Genomic DNA, 20,359 nt, shown 5'->3' with positions numbered 1-20,359 from the left:
GCACCTTTATAATCACCCAGTTACGTTGTGACGTTTGGTAGCACACAAAGTGTTCCTCCGGTACAAGGGAGTTACATAATCTCATAGTCATAGGAACATGTACAAGTCATGAAGAAAGCAATAGCAACATACTAAACGATCGGGTGCTAAGCTAATGGAATGGGTCATGTCAATCAGATCATTCAACTAATGATGTGATCCCGTTAATCAAATAACAACTCTTTGTCCATGGTTAGGAAACATAACCATCTTTGATTAACGAGCTAGTCAAGTAGAGGCATACTAGTGACACTCTGTTTGTCTATGTATTCACACATGTATTATGTTTCCGGTTAATACAATTCTAGCATGAATAATAAACTTTATCATGATATAAGGAAATAAATAATAACTTTATTATTGCCTCTAGGGCATATTTCCTTCAGTCTCCCACTTGCACTAGAGTCAATAATCTAGATTACACAGTAATGATTCTAACACCCATGGAGCCTTGGTGCTGATCATGTTTTGCTCGTGGAAGAGGCTTAGTCAACGGGTCTGCTACATTCAGATCCGTATGTATCTTGCAAATCTCTATGTCTCCCACCTGGACTAGATCCCGGATGGAATTGAAGCGTCTCTTGATGTGCTTGGTTCTCTTGTGAAATCTGGATTCCTTTGCCAAGGCAATTGCACCAGTATTGTCACAAAAGATTTTCATTGGACCCGATGCACTAGGTATGACACCTAGATCGGATATGAACTCCTTCATCCAGACTCCTTCGTTTGCTGCTTCCGAAGCAGCTATGTACTCCGCTTCACATGTAGATCCCGCCACGACGCTTTGTTTAGAACTGCACCAACTGACAGCTCCACCGTTTAATGTAAACACGTATCCGGTTTGCGATTTAGAATCGTCCGGATCAGTGTCAAAGCTTGCATCAACGTAACCGTTTACGATGAGCTCTTTGTCACCTCCATATATGAGAAACATATCCTTAGTCCTTTTCAGGTATTTCAGGATGTTCTTGACCACTGTCCAGTGATCCACTCCTGGATTACTTTGGTACCTCCCTGCTAAACTTATAGCAAGGCACACATCAGGTCTGGTACACAGCATTGCATACATGATAGAGCCTATGGCTGAAGCATAGGGAACATCTTTCATTTTCTCTCTATCTTCTGCAGTGGTCGGGCATTGAGTCTGACTCAACTTCACACCTTGTAACACAGGCAAGAATCCTTTCTTTGCTTGATCCATTTTGAACTTCTTCAAAATCTTGTCAAGGTATGTGCTTTGTGAAAGTCCAATTAAGCGTCTTGATCTATCTCTATAGATCTTTATGCCTAATATGTAAGCAGCTTCACCGAGGTCTTTCATTGAAAAACTCTTATTCAAGTATCCCTTTATGCTATCCAGAAATTCTATATCATTTCCAATCAGTAATATGTCATCCACATATAATATCAGAAATGCTACAGAGCTCCCACTCACTTTCTTGTAAATACAGGCTTCTCCAAAAGTCTGTATAAAACCAAATGCTTTGATCACACTATCAAAGCGTTTATTCCAACTCCGAGAGGCTTGCACCAGTCCATAAATGGATCGCTGGAGCTTGCACACTTTGTTAGCTCCCTTTGGATCGACAAAACCTTCCGGTTGCATCATATACAACTCTTCTTCCAGAAATCCATTCAGGAATGCAGTTTTGACATCCATCTGCCAAATTTCATAATCATAAAATGCGGCAATTGCTAACATGATTCGGACAGACTTAAGCATCGCTACGGGTGAGAAGGTCTCATCGTAGTCAACCCCTTGAACTTGTCGAAAACCTTTTGCGACAAGTCGAGCTTTGTAGACAGTAATATTACCGTCAGCGTCAGTCTTCTTCTTGAAGATCCATTTATTCTCAATTGCTTGCCGATCATCGGGCAAGTCAACCAAAGTCCATACTTTGTTCTCATACATGGATCCCATCTCAGATTTCATGGCTTCAAGCCATTTTGCGGAATCTGGGCTCACCATCGCTTCTTCATAGTTCGTAGGTTCATCATGATCTAGTAGCATGATTTCCAGAACAGGATTACCGTACCACTCTGGCGCGGATCTTACTCTGGTTGATCTACGAGGTTCAGTAGTATCTTGTTCTGAAGTTTCATGATCATTATCATTAGCTTCCTCACTAATTGGTGTAGGTGTCGCAGAAACAGGTTTCTGTGATGTACTACTTTCCAATAAGGGAGCAGGTACAGTTACCTCGTCAAGTTCTACTTTCCTCCCACTCACTTCTTTCGAGAGAAACTCCTTCTCTAGAAAGGATCCATTCTTAGCAACGAATGTCTTGCCTTCGGATCTGTGATAGAAGGTGTACCCAACAGTCTCCTTTGGGTATCCTATGAAGACACATTTCTCCGATTTGGGTTCGAGCTTATCAGGTTGAAGCTTTTTCACATAAGCATCGCAGCCCCAAACTTTAAGAAATGACAACTTTGGTTTCTTGCCAAACCATAGTTCATAAGGCGTCGTCTCAACGGATTTTGATGGTGCCCTATTTAACGTGAATGCGGCCGTCTCTAAAGCATAACCCCAAAACGATAGCGGTAAATCAGTAAGAGACATCATAGATCGCACCATATCTAGTAAAGTACGATTACGACGTTCGGACACACCATTACGCTGTGGTGTTCCGGGTGGCGTGAGTTGCGAAACTATTCCGCATTGTTTCAAATGTACACCAAACTCGTAACTCAAATATTCTCCTCCATGATCAGATCGTAGAAACTTTATTTTCTTGTTACGATGATTTTCAACTTCACTCTGAAATTCTTTGAACTTTTCAAATGTTTCAGACTTATGTTTCATTAAGTAGATATACCCATATCTGCTTAAGTCATCTGTGAAGGTGAGAAAATAACGATATCCGCCACGAGCCTCAATATTCATCGGACCACATACATCTGTATGTATGATTTCCAACAAATCTGTTGCTCTCTCCATAGTACCGGAGAACGGTGTTTTAGTCATCTTGCCCATGAGGCACGGTTCGCAAGTACCAAGTGATTCATAATCAAGTGGTTCCAAAAGTCCATCAGTATGGAGTTTCTTCATGCGCTTTATACCGATATGACCTAAACGGCAGTGCCACAAATAAGTTGCACTATCATTATCAACTCTGCATCTTTTGGCTTCAACATTATGAATATGTGTGTTACTACTATCGAGATTCATCAAAAATAGACCACTCTTCAAAGGTGCATGACCATAAAAGATATTACTCATATAAATAGAACAACCATTATTCTCTGATTTAAATGAATAACCGTCTCGCATTAAACAAGATCCAGATATAATGTTCATGCTCAACGCTGGCACCAAATAACAATTATTTAGGTCTAATACTAATCCCGAAGGTAGATGTAGAGGTAGCGTGCCGACCGCGATCACATCGACTTTGGAACCATTTCCCACGCGCATCGTCACCTCGTCCTTTGCCAGTGTTCGCTTAATCCGTAGTCCCTGTTTCGAGTTGCAAATATTAGCAACAGAACCAGTATCAAATACCCAGGTGCTACTGCGAGCTCTAGTAAGGTACACATCAATAACATGTATATCACATATACCTTTGTTCACCTTGCCATCCTTCTTATCCGCCAAATACTTGGGGCAGTTCCGCTTCCAGTGACCAGTCTGCTTGCAGTAGAAGCACTCAGTTTCAGGCTTAGGTCCAGACTTGGGTTTCTTCTCTTGAGCAGCAACTTGCTTGCTGTTCTTCTTGAAGTTCCCCTTCTTCTTCCCTTTGCCCTTTTTCTTGAAACTAGTGGTCTTGTTGACCATCAACACTTGATGCTCCTTTTGATTTCTACCTCCGCAGCTTTCAGCATTGCGAAGAGCTCGGGAATAGTCTTATTCATCCCTTGCATATTATAGTTCATCACGAAGCTCTTGTAGCTTGGTGGCAGTGATTGGAGAATTCTGTCAATGACGCAATCATCTGGAAGATTAACTCCCATCTGAATCAAGTGATTATTATACCCAGACATTTTGAGTATATGCTCACTGACAGAACTGTTCTCCTCCATCTTGCAGCTATAGAACTTATTGGAGACTTCATATCTCTCAATCCGGGCATTTGCTTGAAATATTAACTTCAACTCCTGGAACATCTCATATGCTCCATGACGTTCAAAACGTCGTTGAAGTCCCGATTCTAAGCCGTAAAGCATGGCACACTGAACTATCGAGTAGTCATCAGCTTTGCTCTGCCAGACGTTCATAACATCTGGTGTTGCTCCAGCAGCAGGCCTGGCACCCAGCGGTGCTTCCAGGACGTAATTCTTCTGTGCAGCAATGAGGATAATCCTCAAGTTACGGACCTAGTCCATGTAATTGCTACCATCATCTTTCAACTTTGCTTTCTCAAGGAACGCATTAAAATTCAACGGAACAACAGCACGGGCCATCTATCTACAATCAAACATACATAAGCAAGATACTATCAGGTACTAAGTTCATGATAAATTTAAGTTCAATTAATCAAATTACTTAAAGAACTCCCACTTAGATAGACATCCCTCTAATCTTCTAAGTGATCACGTGATCCAAATAAACTAAATCATAACCGATCATCACGTGAAACGGAGTAGTTTTCAATGGTGAACATCGCTATGTTGATCATATCTACTATATGATTCACGCTCGATCTTTCGATCTCAGTGTTCCGAGGCCATATCTGCATATGCTAGGCTCGTCAAGCTTAACCTGAGTATTCTGCGTGTGCAAAACTGGCTTGGACCCATTGTAGATGGACGTAGAGCTTATCACACCCGATCATCACGTGGTGTCTGGGCACGACGAACTTTGGCAACGGTGCATACTCAGGGAGAACACTTTTATCCTAATAATTTAGTGAGAGATCATCTTATAATGCTACCGTCAATCAAAGCAAGATAAGATGCATAAAAGATAAACATCACATGCAATCAATATAAGTGATATGATATGGCCATCATCATCTTGTGCCTGTGATCTCCATCTCCGAAGCACCGTCATGATCACCATCGTCACCGGCGCGACACCTTGATCTCCATCGTAGCATCGTTGTCGTCTCGCCAATCTTATGCTTCCACGACTATCGCTACCGCTTAGTGATAAAGTAAAGCATTACAGCGCGATTGCATTGCATACAATAAAGCGACAACCATATGGCTCCTGCCAGTTGCCGATAACTCGGTTACAAAACATGATCATCTCATACAATAAAATTTAGCATCATGTCTTGACCATATCACATCACAACATGCCCTGCAAAAACAAGTTAGACGTCCTCTACTTTGTTGTTGCAAGTTTTACGTGGCTGCTACGGGCTTAAGCAAGAACCAATCTTACCTACGCATCAAAACCACAACGATAGTTTGTCAAGTTGGTGCTGTTTTAACCTTCGCAAGGACCGGGCGTAGCCACACTCGGTTCAACTAAAGTTGGAGAAACTGTCACCCGCAAGCCACCTATGTGCAAAGCACGTCGGGAGAACCGGTCTCGCGTAAGCGTACGCGTAATGTCGGTCCGGGCCGCTTCGTCCAACAATACCGCCGAACCAAAGTATGACATGCTGGTAAGCAGTATGACTTATATCTCCCACAACTCACTTGTGTTCTACACGTGCATATAACATCAACATATAAAACCTGGCTCGGATGCCACTGTTGGGGAACGTAGTAATTTCAAAAAAAATCCTACGCACACGCAAGATCATGGTGATGCATAGCAACGAGAGGGGAGAGTGTGATCTACGTACCCTTGTAGATCGACAACGGAAGCGTTTGGTTGATGTAGTCGTACATCTTCACGGCCCGACCGATCAAGCACCGAAACTACGGCACCTCCGAGTGCTAGCACACGTTCAGCTCGATGACGATCCCCGGACTCTGATCCAGCAAAGTGTTGGGGAAGAGTTCCGTCAGCACGACGGCGTGGTGACGATCTTGATGTACTACTGTCGCAGGGCTTCGCCTAAGCACCGCTACAATATTATCGAGGACTATGGTGGAAGGGGGCATCCCACACGGCTAAGAATATGATCATGTGGATCAACTTGTGTCTCTAGGGGGTGCCCCTGCCTCCGTATATAAAGGTTCAAGGGGGGGGGTGCGGCCGGCCTAGAGGTGGCGCGCCAGGAGGAGTCCTACTCCCTCTGGGAGTAGGATTCCCCCCTTTCCTAGTTGGAATAGGATTCGCGGAGGGGGGGAAAAGAGGAAGGGGGCCGGCCCCCTCTCCTTGTCCTATTCGGACCAAGGGAGGGGAGGGGCGCGCGGCCCATCTCTGGTTGCCTCTTCTCTTTTCCACTAAGGCCCATATATCTCCCGGGGGTTCCGGTAACCTCCTGGTACTCCGGTAAAATCCTGATTTCACCCGGAACACTTCCGATATCCAAATATAGGCTTCCAATATATCAATCTTTATGTCTCGACCATTTCGAGACTCCTCATCATGTCCGTGATCACATCCGGGACTCCGAACAACCTTCGGTACATTAAAACATATAAACTCATAATATAACTGTCATCGAAACCTTAAGCGTGCGGACCCTACGGGTTCGAGAACAATGTAGACATGACCGAGACACGTCTCCGGTCAATAACCAATAGCGGGACCTGGATGCCCATATTGGTTCCTACATATTCTACGAAGATCTTTATCGGTCAGACCGCATAACAACATACGTTGTTTCCTTTGTCATCGGTATGTTACTTGCCCGAGATTCGATCGTCGGTATCCAATACCTAGTTCAATCTCATTACCGGCAAGTCTCTTTACTCGTTCCGTAATACATCATCCCTCAACTAACTCATTAGTTGCAATGCTTGCAAGGCTTAAGTGATGTGCATTACCGAGAGGGCCCGGAGATACCTCTCCGACGATCGGAGTGACAAATTCTAATCTCGAAATACGTCAACCCAACATGTACCTTTGGAGACACATGTAGAGCACCTTTATAATCACCCAGTTACATTGTGACGTTTGGTAGCACACAAAGTGTTCCTCCGGTACACGGGAGTTACATAATCTCATAGTCATAGGAACATGTATAAGTCATGAAGAAAGCAATAGCAACATACTAAACGATCGGGTGCTAAGCTAATGGAATGGGTCATGTCAATCAGATCATTCAACTAATGATGTGATCCCGTTAATCAAATAACAACTCTTTGTCCATGGTTAGGAAACATAACCATCTTTGATTAACGAGCTAGTCAAGTAGAGGCATACTAGTGACACTCTGTTTGTCTATGTATTCACACATGTATTATGTTTTCGGTTAATACAATTCTTGCATGAATAATAAACTTTTATCATGATATAAGGAAATAAATAATTACTTTATTATTGCCTCTAGGGCATATTTCCTTCAGTCCCCGCGTAGATGGTTAGTGCGTATAGGCCAGTGGCCAAACTCAGATCAAATACCAAGATCTCGTTAAACATGTTAAGTATCCGCGAACGCCAACCAGGGCCAGGCCCACCTCTTTCCTAGGTGGTCTACACCTGCCCTGTCGCTCCGCCACAAAGTAACAGTCGGGGGCCGTCGGGAACCCAGGCCCACCTCTACCGGGATGGAGCCACCTACCCCTTCAGCACCCAACTCCGAACAGTACCACAGGTAATGTAACAGTGTAAAGTATATAGTATATGCTCGTGATCACCTCCCGAAGTGATCATGGCCCAGTTGTATAGCGTGGCAGACGGACAAGAGTGTAGGGCCACTGATGGAACACTAGCATCCTATACTAAGCAGTAGGATAGCAGGTAAAGGTAACAACAGTAGTAGCAAGGATAGGCTATGCAGCAGTATAGGATTAACTGAAAGCAGTAACATGCTACATTACTCTAATGCAAGCAGTATAGACAAGAGTAGGCGATATCTGGTGATCAAGGGGGGGGGGCTTGCCTGGTTGCTCTGGCAAGAGAGAGGGGTCGTCAACACCGTGGTCGTACTGGGTAGCAGCGGCATCGGTCTCGGTGTCTAGCGAGAGAAGAGGGGAAAGAAACAATAAATATATTGCAAACAAATCCAGGACATGACAAGGCGTGATGCTAGGTGTGCCAGTAACGCGGTACGAGGTGGTACCGGTGAAGGGGGAAACATCCGGGAAAGTATTCCCGGTGTTTCACGTTTTCAGACAAATGAACCGGAGGGGGAAAGTTGCGTGTTCGCTATGCTAGGGATGCGTGATAGACGAACGGGCTGCGAATCCGGATTCGTCTCGTCGTTCTGAGCAACTTTCATGTTGAAAATAATTTAATCCAAGTTACGGACTAAAAGATATGATTTTATTAAGATTTTATTAATTTCTGGAATTAAATTAATTATTTAATTTAATTCGAAATTTGGTTTTATGACATCAGCATGATGTCATGCTGACGTCAGCAGTCAACAGAGTTGACTGGTCAACCTGACCAGTGGGTCCTACTGGTGAGTGACACATTTTATATAAACAGTTTAATTAATCTAATCAAAATTATTTAGGGGTGGGCCCCACTATCATTGAGTGATTAACTAACTAACAGTGGTTAGTTTAATTAGTTATTAGATTAATCTAATTATGATTAATTAATTGTTTATATTAAATTAATCAAAATTAATTATGCTAATTAATTCTTTAATTCTCTAATTAATTAATTAATTAATTATTTTTATTATTTATCTATTTCTTTTTTTAACCGTTTTGGGGCGTGGGCCCCCTGTGTCATTGGTAGGGGCGTCTTGGCGGGTCGGGCGTGCTACAGGCGTGCGGGCGCAGGGGCGTTAGCGGTCAGCGGTTGTGGGCGCCCGAACTGGACGAGCCCGGACGCTGGCTTGAGGTCACCAGGGGGGCCGGCCTCGACGGCGGCCAGAGTAGTGCGGCGAAACGGCGGCGAGGACGGGTGGTGGAGGCGGTGATGGCGCTTGGAGACGGCGCAACAGTGGTGGGGCACGCGAGCGAGGTGGCGATAGGCAGCGGGCGGAGCGGGAGGCAGCGGTGGCGAGCAGGAGACCATGGCGCGGGGTTGTGGCCGGGCGTGAGGGGCGCGGCCATGGCCGGTCCAGGGCGTGCGGGAGCTCGACGACGGACGCGCGCGGAGGCAGGTGGCCACGGGCGCCAGCGGCAGATGCGGCTCGGGCGCACGGGGCATCACGATTCGTTGCAAAGAGGTCGCCGACGCGGGCAGGCGCAGCCACGGCGACGTGAGCCGCATCGGGGAGAAGGAACAGAGGAGGGGGTGCAGTAGCAGCAGGTGGGAGTCGCGGTGGTCGAGCGCCAGTGCGGGACGGCTTACGGGCGAGGGGAAGGGAAGGCCGAGGGCCTCACCGTAGCTGTAGGGTACGGGGCAGTGTGCTCGACGGAGTTCGGGGAGGTCCAGCGAAGAAGAGGAGAAGAAGGCCGGCGGGGTTGAGGAGGCAGTCCGGCGAGGGAAGCTCCGACGACGAGGAGTCGAGGGCGACGGGGCGGCTAGCAGAGGCGGCGGGGCGCACACGTCCAGCGGTACCCGCGGCAGGGCGATGCGGTTCACGCGCGAGGGCCTGCCAGGGAGTGGAGTGGGGGAGGCGGAGCGGTTGGGGCGGTGGAGGACGGCGACGGGCGGGATCGGGCGCGTGGGGTGCGTTCCCTCGATCCGATCTGGATCGAGGAGGAGGGGCGAAACGGGGGGGAGTGGTGGAGTGGTTGGATTAGGTTACGGGGGGGAGGATAAGGGGTTGTGGGGTAGTGGCCGGCTGGGCCAGTCGGTTGGGCCTTTGCCCAGTTGGGCTGGCCAGCTGGGCCACAGATGGCCCAGTGGGGGGGGGGGGGGGTTTGCCTTTTTTTAGTTAGATTTGTCTTTTCCTTTTACTTATTTCACTTTTCTGTTTTATCTCATTTTAATATATTTAGACACTTTTTAAAAGGGTGTTTGTTGCACTATAATTACCTAGGCATTTAACTACACACTCCGAACATTTTAGTTTAATATTTTGAAAACTTTTTTTGTTTGACTTATTTAGAATTTAAATTTGAAACGGTTTCGAATCATTGCGAGGTTAGCAACAGTAACCGAGGTGACGTGGCATGGTTAGCGTGGGATTACTGTAGCATGATTATCCGGGCGTTACATATACCAATATAACTCAAATGGCAGTGCCACAAGTATGTGGTACTATCATTACTATCTTATATCTTTTGGCATGAACATGTGTATCACTACGATCGAGATTCAATGAACCATTCATTTTAGGTGCAAGACCATTGAAGGTATTATTCAAATAAACAGAGTAACCATTATTCTCCTTAAATGAATAACCGTATTGCGATAAACACAATCCAATCATGTCTATGCTCAACGCAAACACCAAATAACAATCATTTAGGTTTAACACCAATCTCGATGGTAGAGGGAGCATGCGATGCTTGATCATATCAACCTTGAAAACACTTCCAACACATATCGTCATCTCACCTTCAGCTAGTCTCCATTTATTTTGTAGCCTTTTATTTTGAGTTACTAACACTTAGCAACTGAACCGGTATTTTAATACCCTGGTGCCACTAGGAGTACTAGTAAAGTACACATTAATATAACGTATATCCAAAATACTTATGTCGACTTTGCCAGCCTTCTCATCTACCAAGTATCTAGGGTAGTTCTGCTTCAGTGACCGTTCCCCTCATTACAGAAGCACTTAGTCTCGGGTTTGGTTCAACCTTGTGTTTCTTCACTAGAGCAGCAACTGATTTGCCGTCTCATGAAGTATCCCTTCTTTCCCTTGCCCTTCTTGAAACTAGTGGTTTAACCATCAACAATTGATGCTCCTACTTGATTTCTACTTTCGCGGTGTCAAACATCGCGAATTGCTCAAGGATCATCATGTCTATCCCTGATATGTTATAGTTCATCATGAAGCTCCAATAGCTTGGTGGCAATGACTATGGAGAACAATCACTATCTCATCTGGAAGATTAACTCCCACTCGATTCAAGCAATTGTAGTACTCAGACAATCTGAGCACATGCTCAACGATTGAGCTTTCTCCCTTAGTTTGCAGGCTTAAGAAACTTGTCAGAGGTCTCATACCTCTTGACGTGGGCACTAGTCTGAAATCCCAATTTCAGTCTTTGGAACATCTCATATGTTCTGCGACGTTTCAAAAACGTCTTTGGCGCCACAATTCTAAACCGTTAGCATTACGCATTGAACTATCATGTAGTCATCAAAACGTGTATGTCAGATGTTTTCCCAACATCTACAGACAACGCTCGAGGTTCAGCACACTGAGCGGTGCATTAAGGACATAATCCTTCTGTGCAGCAATGAGGACAATCCTCAGTTTACGGACCCAGTCCGCATAATTGCTACTGTCAACTCTCAACTAAATTTTCTCTAGGAACATATCTAAAACAGTAGAACCAAAGCATGAGCTACGACATAATTTACAAAGACCTTTTGGCTATGTTCATGATAATTAAGTTCATCTAATCAAATTATCTAATGAACTCCCACTTAGATAGACATCCCTCTAGTCATCTAAGCGATACATGATCCGAGTCAACTAGGCCGTGTCCGATCATCACGTGAGACGGACTAGTCATCATCGGTGAACATCTTCATGTTGATCGTATCTTTTATACGACTCATGTTCGACCTTTCGGTCTTCCGTGTTCCGAGGCAATGTCTGTACATGCTAGGCTCGTCAAGTCAATCTAAGTGTATTGCGTGTGTAAATCTGGCTTACACCCATTGTATGCGAATGTTAGAACCTATCACACCCGATCATCACATGGTGCTTTGAAACAACGGACCTTAGCAACGGTGCACAGTTAGGGGGACACTTTCTTGAAATTATGGTGAGGGATCATCTTATTTATGCTACCGTCGTTCTAAGCAAATAAGATGTAAAACATGATAAACATCACATGCAATCAAATAGTGACATGATATGGCCAATATCATTTTGCTCCTTTTGATCTCCATCTTCGGGGCGCCATGATCATCGTCGTCACCGGCATGACACCATGATCTCCATCATCGTGTCTTCATGAAGTTGTCTCGTCAACTATTAGTTCTACTACTATGGCTAACGGTTAGCGATAAAGTAAAGTAATTACATGACGTATAAGTTGACACGCAGGTCATAAATAAATTAAGACAACTCCTATGGCTCATGCCGGTTGTCACTGTTTCTCAATATATCATTCATCACATCCTTTTGGCCATATCACATCACACAGCATATGCTGCAAAAACAAGTTAGACGTCCTCTAATTGTTGTTGCAAGTTTTTACGTGGCTGCTATAGGTTTCTAGCAAGAATGTTTCTTACCTACGCCAAAACCACAACATGATATGCCAATTTCTATTTACCCTTCATAAGGACCCTTTTCATCGAATCCGATCCGACTGAAGTGGGAGAGACAGACACCCGCTAGCCACCTTATACAACTAGTGCATTTCAGTCGGTGGAACCAGTCTCACGTAAGCATACGTGTAAGGTCGGTCCGGGCCGCTTCATCCCACGATGCCGCCGAATCAAGATAAGACTAGTAACGGCAAGTAAATTGACAAAATCAACGCCCACAACAACTTGTGTTCTACTCGTGCATAGAATCTACACATAGACCTAGCTCATGATGCCACTGTTAGGGATCGTAGCAGAAATTCAAAAAATTTCCTACGTATCACCAAGATCAATCTATGGAGAGACTAGCAACGAGAGAGAGGAGTGCATCTACATACCCTTGTAGATCGCTAAACGGAAGCGTTCAAGAGAACGGGGTTGATGGAGTCGTACTCGTCGTGATCCAAATCACCGATGACCAAGCGCCGAACGGACGACACCTCCGCGTTCAACACACGTATGGTGGGGAGAGACGTCTCCTCCTTCTTGATCCAGCAAGGGAAGAGGAGAGGTTGATGGAGATCCAGCAGCACGACGACGTGGTGGTAGAAGTAGCGGGATCCCGGCAGGGCTTCGCCAAGCACAAGCGGGGAGGAAGAGGTGTCACGGGAGGGAGGGAGGCGCCAGGGACTTGGGTGCGGTTGCCCTCCCTCCCCTCCACTATATATAGGGCCCCTAGGGGGGGCGCTGGACCTAGGAGATCCAATCTCCAAGGAGGGCGGCGCCCAAGGGGGACTTGCCCCCCAAGTCAGGTGGGGCGCCCCCACCCCTAGGGTTTCCAACCCTAGGCGCAGGGGGAGGCCCATGGGAGGCGCACCAGCCCACCAGGGGCTGGTTCCTATCCCTCTTTAGACCATGGGGCCCTACGGGATAGGTGGTCCCACCCGGTGGACCCCCGGGACCCTTCCGGTGGTCCCAGTACAATATCGATTACCCCTGAAACTTTCCCGATGGCCAAAACTGGACTTCCTATATATAAATCTTCACCTCCGGACCATTCCGGAACTCCTAGTGGCGTCCGAGATCTCATCCGGGACTCCGAACAACTTTCGGGTTACCGCATACTTATATCTCTACAACCCTAGCCTCACCGAACCTTAAGTGTGTAGACCCTACGGGTTCGGGAGACACGCAGACATGACCGAGACGACTCTCCGATCAATAACCAACAGCGGGATCTGGATACCCATGTTGGCTCCCACATGTTCCACGATGATCTCATCGGATGAACCATGATGTCGAGGATTCAATCAATCCCGTATACAATTCCCTTTGTCTACCGGTATAGTACTTGCCCGAGATTCGATCATCGGTATCCCGATACCTTGTTCAATCTCGTTACCGGCAAGTCTCTTTTCTCGTTCCGTAACACATCATCCCGTGATCAACTCCTTGGTCACATTGTGCACATTATGATGATGTCCTACCGAGTGGGCCCAGAGATACCTCTCCGTTTACACAGAGTGACAAATCCCAGTCTCGATTCGTGCCAACCCAACAGACACTTAAGGAGATACCCGTAGTGCACCTTTATAGCCACCCAGCTACGTTGTGACGTTTGGCACACCCAAAGCATTCCTACGGTATCCGGGAGTTGCACAATCTCATGGTCTAAGGAAATGATACTTGGCACTACAAAAGCTTTAGCATACGAACTACACGATCTTGTGATGTGCTTAGGATTGGGTCTTGTCCATCACATCATTCTCTTAATGATGTGATCCCGTTATCAATGACATCCAATGTCCATGGTCAGGAAACCATGACCATCTATTGATCAACGAGCTAGTCAACTAGAGGCTTACTAGGGACATGTTGTGGTCTATGTATTCACACATGTATTACGGTTTCCGGTTAATACAATTATAGCATGAACAATAGACAATTATCATGAACAAGGAAATACAATAATAACCATTTTATTATTGCCTCTAGGGCATATTTCCAACAGGCTCGGGCTCGGGCTCGGCCTTGGGCTCGACGAAGGGCGGCGGTGGCGAGACAAACAATGGAGCGTGGACAGAGTCCCCTGTCGCCGACAAGGCGAGGGCGTGGTCCAGCCCATCCCAATGGGCGTCATCTTCGAGTCGCCTCGCCTCCAGCTCGCGCTGCAGGGCCTCCTCGAGCGCGGCTTGGTTCGCCACCTCCGCCTCCTCCTCCTCTGGCAAAACCACTGGCGGCGGCGGGGAAACGTCGTGATCAACGTGGACGCCGCGGCGACGCTCCTCCTCGTGCTCCAGCGCAAACCAACACTCCCAGTTGGGGGAGTCTGGCGCGTAGGCACACATCGGGCGCTGCTCCAGTGTAAGAAGCCTGCGACGCCGGCGAACCTCCTCAGCGTGCGCTCGCGCCGAGCACGACACCAACGGAATGGGGATCCGGTGCAGGTCCAGATGCCAAAAGTGCGGCAACTTGACATTTGGATACTGCAGGGACCGGTGGTACTGCTAGTGCCACCGCGCCCAGTGGACAGGTATGTACAGCCGCTCCCGCTCCCGCGGTCGCAAACCGCGTCTAGCCGGTGAAGAAGGAAGCATGCAGGAAGAGCTCGAGTCGACGCTGAACCTTCCCTTCCACTTCCCGCTGAAGAAGTCCATGGCTACTGGCTGTCTGGCTAGGGTTTTCTGGTCGCCGACGAGAGAGCAAGTGTGGTTAGATGTGGACAGGGAGATGGAAATGGATGAGGCCGGCGCTGCTGCGCGCTTTCATTAAAAGGGACGGGCATATGACCCATCCACACACTGTCAGGCGGACACTGAAGGGATACGCGACGCGTCCGTTTCGTGTTTGCGCTGATGCATTTAAGGCCTAAATTTGGGTCCAAAATGCATCGTCCAGTCGTTGCTATGCCCAGCCCGGGCACCTGGCTGCTTTGCCGCTGCTGTCCGTCAGGGATCTGGTTCCCTTCCCTGCCCTCGTCCAGAGCCGCCACCCACCTGCCGGCTGCCGCTACCTCACGTCACGTAGCTAGCTTCTTCCTCCTGCTGCCACTCCCGGTCCCGGTCCAACAAGATCCAGCTAGCTCAAGAAACCAGGCTGAGGCGCCATGTGCTGCAGCGAGTGCGGCTGCTACGACGCATTCTGCGACCGCTGCTGCCCCTGCGTCTCCTACGACGCGCGCGAGGCCATCCTCTGCGGCGCCGCCTGCCTCGCCGTCCTCGCCGGGGCCGTCCTCCTGGCCGTGCTCGTCGCCGCCTACGGCTTCATCCGCCACGCCGAGGTCACCGTCAGGGACGCCTCCCTCACGCGCCTCGCGCTCGCCGTCTCCCCGACCACCGCGTTCGCCTACAACCTCTCGCTCACGCTCACCGTCCGTAACAAGAACTGGGCCATGAGCGTCAGGAACACCAAGCCGCTCGAGGCCCGCTACAGCTTCGACGGCCAGCCCTTCGAGCGGATCAGGCTCGCCGAGGAGGGGTTCACGCAACCCCCTGGCGACACCCAGGTGTACCACCTCGTCTCCGGCGACGACGGCGGCTACGTCGCGTTCGGCAACGCCGGCGTGGCCGAGTTCAAGGCGGAGAACGCGACGGGGATGTTCAAGGTGGAGGTGGCGGTGTCGGGCGAGGTCAGGTACCAGGCGCACTACACCAAGTGCAAGTTCGAGGCCAAATGCCCGCTGGTGCTGCCGCTCGCGCCGCCGGGCACGCCGGCCGTCGTGTTCCAGGAGGTCAAGTGCAAGCCCGTCACAGCCGACAAGAACTGCTAGTGAATTTAGGAGTGACTGATTGATTGATCGATTTGAAAAGAGTTACTGTATTTCACTTTTTGTTTCCAAATTGTTGGTAGATTGTCCCCACTTTGTATGTGCTTTTTCACTTAGATCGTTGGGGAGTTGCTTTTCACTGTCGCATAAACTTTATTGTCTATATATAGTTGTGGACGACAAATCTCTACTGTTAAAGGAGAGTTGGTGTATCACGTCTCCTTCCCACGCCCTTCATTCTTTGATTTATTTGTTGTTTTTCTAGTAATCTCACCTGATGGTGCAAAAAATAATAATACAAATAGAGTAACTTGGAACAATCTAAATCAATTTGGTACTTCCACAAAACCACACCATGCATTAACTCAATGAAATCAAATCTTACCAAAATCTCAATTAAATCAAAAAAATTCTTGCCTTTCACTGCCCATACCCAAATCAAATCAAATCTTACCAAAAACTCAACTAAATCGGAACTTTTATGCCTTCTCTTATCCATACTCAAATAAAATTAAATCATACCCAAATCTATAATGTGGTGGATGTCTTTATTAGTAAATCTATATTGTCTTTACTAAAAGGCGTGGCCGGCCCTCTAATCAAGCATGGTAGGCGCCTTAGTAAAGTGCCCCCCCCCTTCTCTCTCCCCTTCTATTCGTCATTGCAATAGATCCCCTTCAACATCTTCTTGACTTGGAAACTAGAAGGGGGCCTTCTCCGCAAGATTCGACGTCGTGGTACCTTGATTCAAACCTACCTATACGTGGACGGTGTGGCGGTTTTCATGGCACCCATCAAGTGTGATATTAACAACCTCTCCGGTATCCTATAATGTTTTGGCGATACCACGAGCCTCGCTACCAACTTTCAAAAGAGCTCGGTCGTCCCAATTTGATGTGGCTACTTCAACCTTGGGTGAATCCTTCAAAATCTTCCTGCCGCAAGAACCTGAAGGAAATATGCCCTAGAGGCAATAATAAAGTTATTATTTATTTCCTTATATCATGATAAATGTTTATTATTCATGCTAGAATTGTATTAAACCGGAAACATAATACATGTGTGAATGACAAACAAAGTGTCACTAGTATGCCTCTACTTGACTAGCTCGTTAATCAAAGATGGTTATGTTTCCTAACCATGAACAAGTAGTTGTTATTTGATTAACGGGATCACATCATTAAGTGAATGATCTGATTGACATGACCCATTCCACTAGCTTAGCACCCGATCGTTTAGTATGTTGTTATTGCTTTCTTCATGACTTATACATGTTCCTATGACTATGAGATTATGCAACTCCCGTTTACCAGAGGAACACTTTGTGTGCTACCAAACGTCACAACGTAACTGGGTGATTATAAAGGAGCTCTACAGGTGTCTCCAAAGGTACATGTTAGGTTGGCGTATTCCGAGATTAGGATTTGTCACTCCGATTGTCGGAGAGGTATCTCTGGGCCCTCTCGGTAATGCACATCACTTAAGCCTTGCAAGCATTGCAACTAATGAGTTAGTTGCGGGATGATGTATTATAGAACGAGTAAAGAGACTTGCCGGTAACGAGATTGAACTAGGTATTTGGAATACCGACGATCGAATCTCGGGCAAGTAACATACCGATGACAAAGGGAACAACGTATGTTGTTATGCGGTCTGACCGATAAAGATCTTCGTAGAATATGTAGGAGCCAATATGAGCATCCAGGTTCCGCTATTGGTTATTGACCGGAGACATGTCTCGGTCATGTCTACATTGTTCTCGAACCCGTAGGGTCCGCACGCTTAAGGTTACGATGACAGTTATATTATGAGTTTATGCATTTTGATGTACCGAAGTTTGTTCGGAGTCCTGGATGTGATCACGGACATGACGAGGAGTCTCGAAATGGTCGAGACATAAAGATTGATATATTGGAAGCCTATGTTTGGATATCGGAAGTGTTCCGGGTGAAATCGGGATTTTACCGGAGTACCGGGAGGTTACCGGAACCCCCCGGGAGCTATATGGGCCATGATGGGCCTTAGTGGAAAAGAGAAGAGGCAGCCCTACATGGGCCGCACGCCCCTCCCCTCCCTTGGTCCGAATAGGACAAGGAGAGGGGGCCGGCCCCTCTCTCTCTATTCCCCCCTCCGCGAATCCTATTCCAACTAGGATTGGGGGGGGGGGGAATCCTACTCCCAGAGGGAGTAGGACTCTCCTGGCGCGCCTCTCCTAGGCCGGCCGCACCCCCCCTTTAGTCCTTTATATACAGAGGCAGGGGCACCCCAGAGACACAGAAGTTGATCCACGTGATCTTATTCTTAGCCGTGTGCGGCGCCCCCAGCCACCATAGTCCTCGATAATATTGTAGCGGTGCTTAGGCGAAGCCCTGCAGCAGTAGTACATCAAGATCGTCACCACGCCGTCGTGCTGACGGAACTCTTCCCCGACACTTTGCTGGATCGGAGTCCAGGGATCGTCATCGAGCTGAACGTGTGCTAAAACTCGAAGGTGTCGTAGTTTCGGTGCTTGATCGGTCGGGCCGTGAAGACGTACGACTACATCAACCAAACGCTTCCGTTGTCGGTCTACAAAGGGTACGTAGATCACACTCTCCCCTCGTTGCTATGCATCACCATGATCTTGTGTGTGCGTAGGAATTTTTTTGAAATTACTACGTTCCCCAACAGTGGCATCAGAGCCAGGTTTTATATGTTGATGTTATATGCACGAGTAGAACACAAGTGAGTTGTGGGTGATATAAGTCATACTGCTTACCAGTATGTCATACTTTGGTTCGGCGGTATTGTTGGACGAAGCGGCCCAGATCGACATTACGCGTACGCTTACGCGAGACCGGTTCTCCCGGCGTGCTTTGCACATAGGTGGCTTGCGGGTGACAGTTTCTCCAACTTTAGTTGAATCGAGTGTGGCTACGCCCGGTCCTTGCGAAGGTTAAAACAACACCAACTTGACAAACTATCGTTGTGGTTTTGATGCGTAGGTAAGATTGGTTCTTTCTTAAGCCCGTAGCAGCCACGTAAAACTTGCAACAACAAAGTAGAGGACGTCTAACTTGTTTTTGTAGGGCATGTTGTGATGTGATATGGTCAACACATGATGCTAAATTTTATTGTATGAGATGATCATGTTTTGTAACCGAGTTATCGGCAACTGGCAGGAGCCATATGGTTGTCGTTTTATTGTATGCAATGCAATCGCGCTGTAATGCTTTACTTTAAACCTAAACGGTAGCGATAGTCGTGGAAGCACAAGCTCGGCGAGACGACAACGATGCTACGATGGAGATCAAGGTGTCGTGCCGGTGACGATGGTGATCACGACGGTGCTTCGGAGATGGAGATCACAAGCACAAGATGATGATGGCCATATCATATCACTTATATTGATTGCATGTGATGTTTATCTTTTATGCATCTTATCTTGCTTTGATTGACGGTAGCATTATAAGATGATCTCTCACTAAATTATCAAGTAGTATTCTCCCTGAGTATGCACCGTTGCGAAAGTTCTTCGTGCTGAGACACCACGTGATGATCGGGTGTGATAGGCTCTACGTTCAAATACAACGGGTGCAAAACAGTTGCACATGCGGAATACTCAGGTTAAACTTGACGAGCCAAGCATATACAGATATGGCCTTGGAACACAGAGACCGAAAGGTCGAGCGTGAATCATATAGTAGATATGATCAACATAAAGATGTTCACAAATGAAACTACTCCATCTCACGTGATGATCGGACATGGTTTAGTTGATTTGGATCACGTAATCACTTAGAGGATTAGAGGGATGTCTATCTAAGTGGGAGTTCTTTAGGTAAATTAACTGAACTTAAATTTATCATGAAACTTAGTACCTGATAAGTATCTTGCATGTTTATGTTTGATTGTAGATAGATGGCTCGTGCTGTTGTTCCGTTGAATTTTAATGCGTTCCTTGAGAAAGCAAAGTTGAAAGGTGATGGTAGCAATTACACGGACTGGGTCCGTAACTTGAGGATTATCCTCATTGCTGCACAGAAGAATTACGTCCTGGAAGCACCGCTGGGTGCCAGGCCTGCTGCAGGAGCAACGCCGGATGTTATGAACGTCTGGCAGAGCAAAGCTGATGACTACTCAATAGTTCAGTGTGCCATGCTTTACGGCTTAGAATCGGGACTTCAGCGACATTTTGAACGTCATGGAGCATATGAGATGTTCCAGGAGTTGAAGTTAATATTTCAAGCAAATGCCCGGATTGAGAGATACGAAGTCTCCAATAA

At 47.0% G+C, this 20,359-nt stretch overlaps 1 protein-coding gene across 1 annotated transcript; it reads left to right on the top strand.

The window, feature by feature from the left end:
- Positions 1-15,320: 15,320 nt before the first annotated feature.
- Positions 15,321-16,263, top strand: LOC123057849 (uncharacterized). Its single transcript, XM_044480727.1, has one exon. The coding sequence runs from the start codon at positions 15,435-15,437 to the stop codon at positions 16,095-16,097; it is 663 nt and encodes a 220-aa protein (XP_044336662.1). The 5' UTR covers positions 15,321-15,434; the 3' UTR covers positions 16,098-16,263.
- Positions 16,264-20,359: the final 4,096 nt, after the last annotated feature.

The sequence above is a fragment of the Triticum aestivum genome, chromosome 3A, assembly GCF_018294505.1.
Source record: "Triticum aestivum cultivar Chinese Spring chromosome 3A, IWGSC CS RefSeq v2.1, whole genome shotgun sequence".
In the NCBI taxonomy this organism is placed as follows: domain Eukaryota; kingdom Viridiplantae; phylum Streptophyta; class Magnoliopsida; order Poales; family Poaceae; genus Triticum; species Triticum aestivum.
Note: the sequence above shows the minus strand (reverse complement) of the source record. Positions and strands in the feature narration are given on the sequence as shown.

What these genes read in the sequence shown, in the direction of transcription:
- LOC123057849 (XM_044480727.1), top strand. Translation starts at nt 15,435, where the DNA reads ATGTGCTGCAGCGAGTGCGGCTGCTACGACGCATTCTGCGACCGCTGC.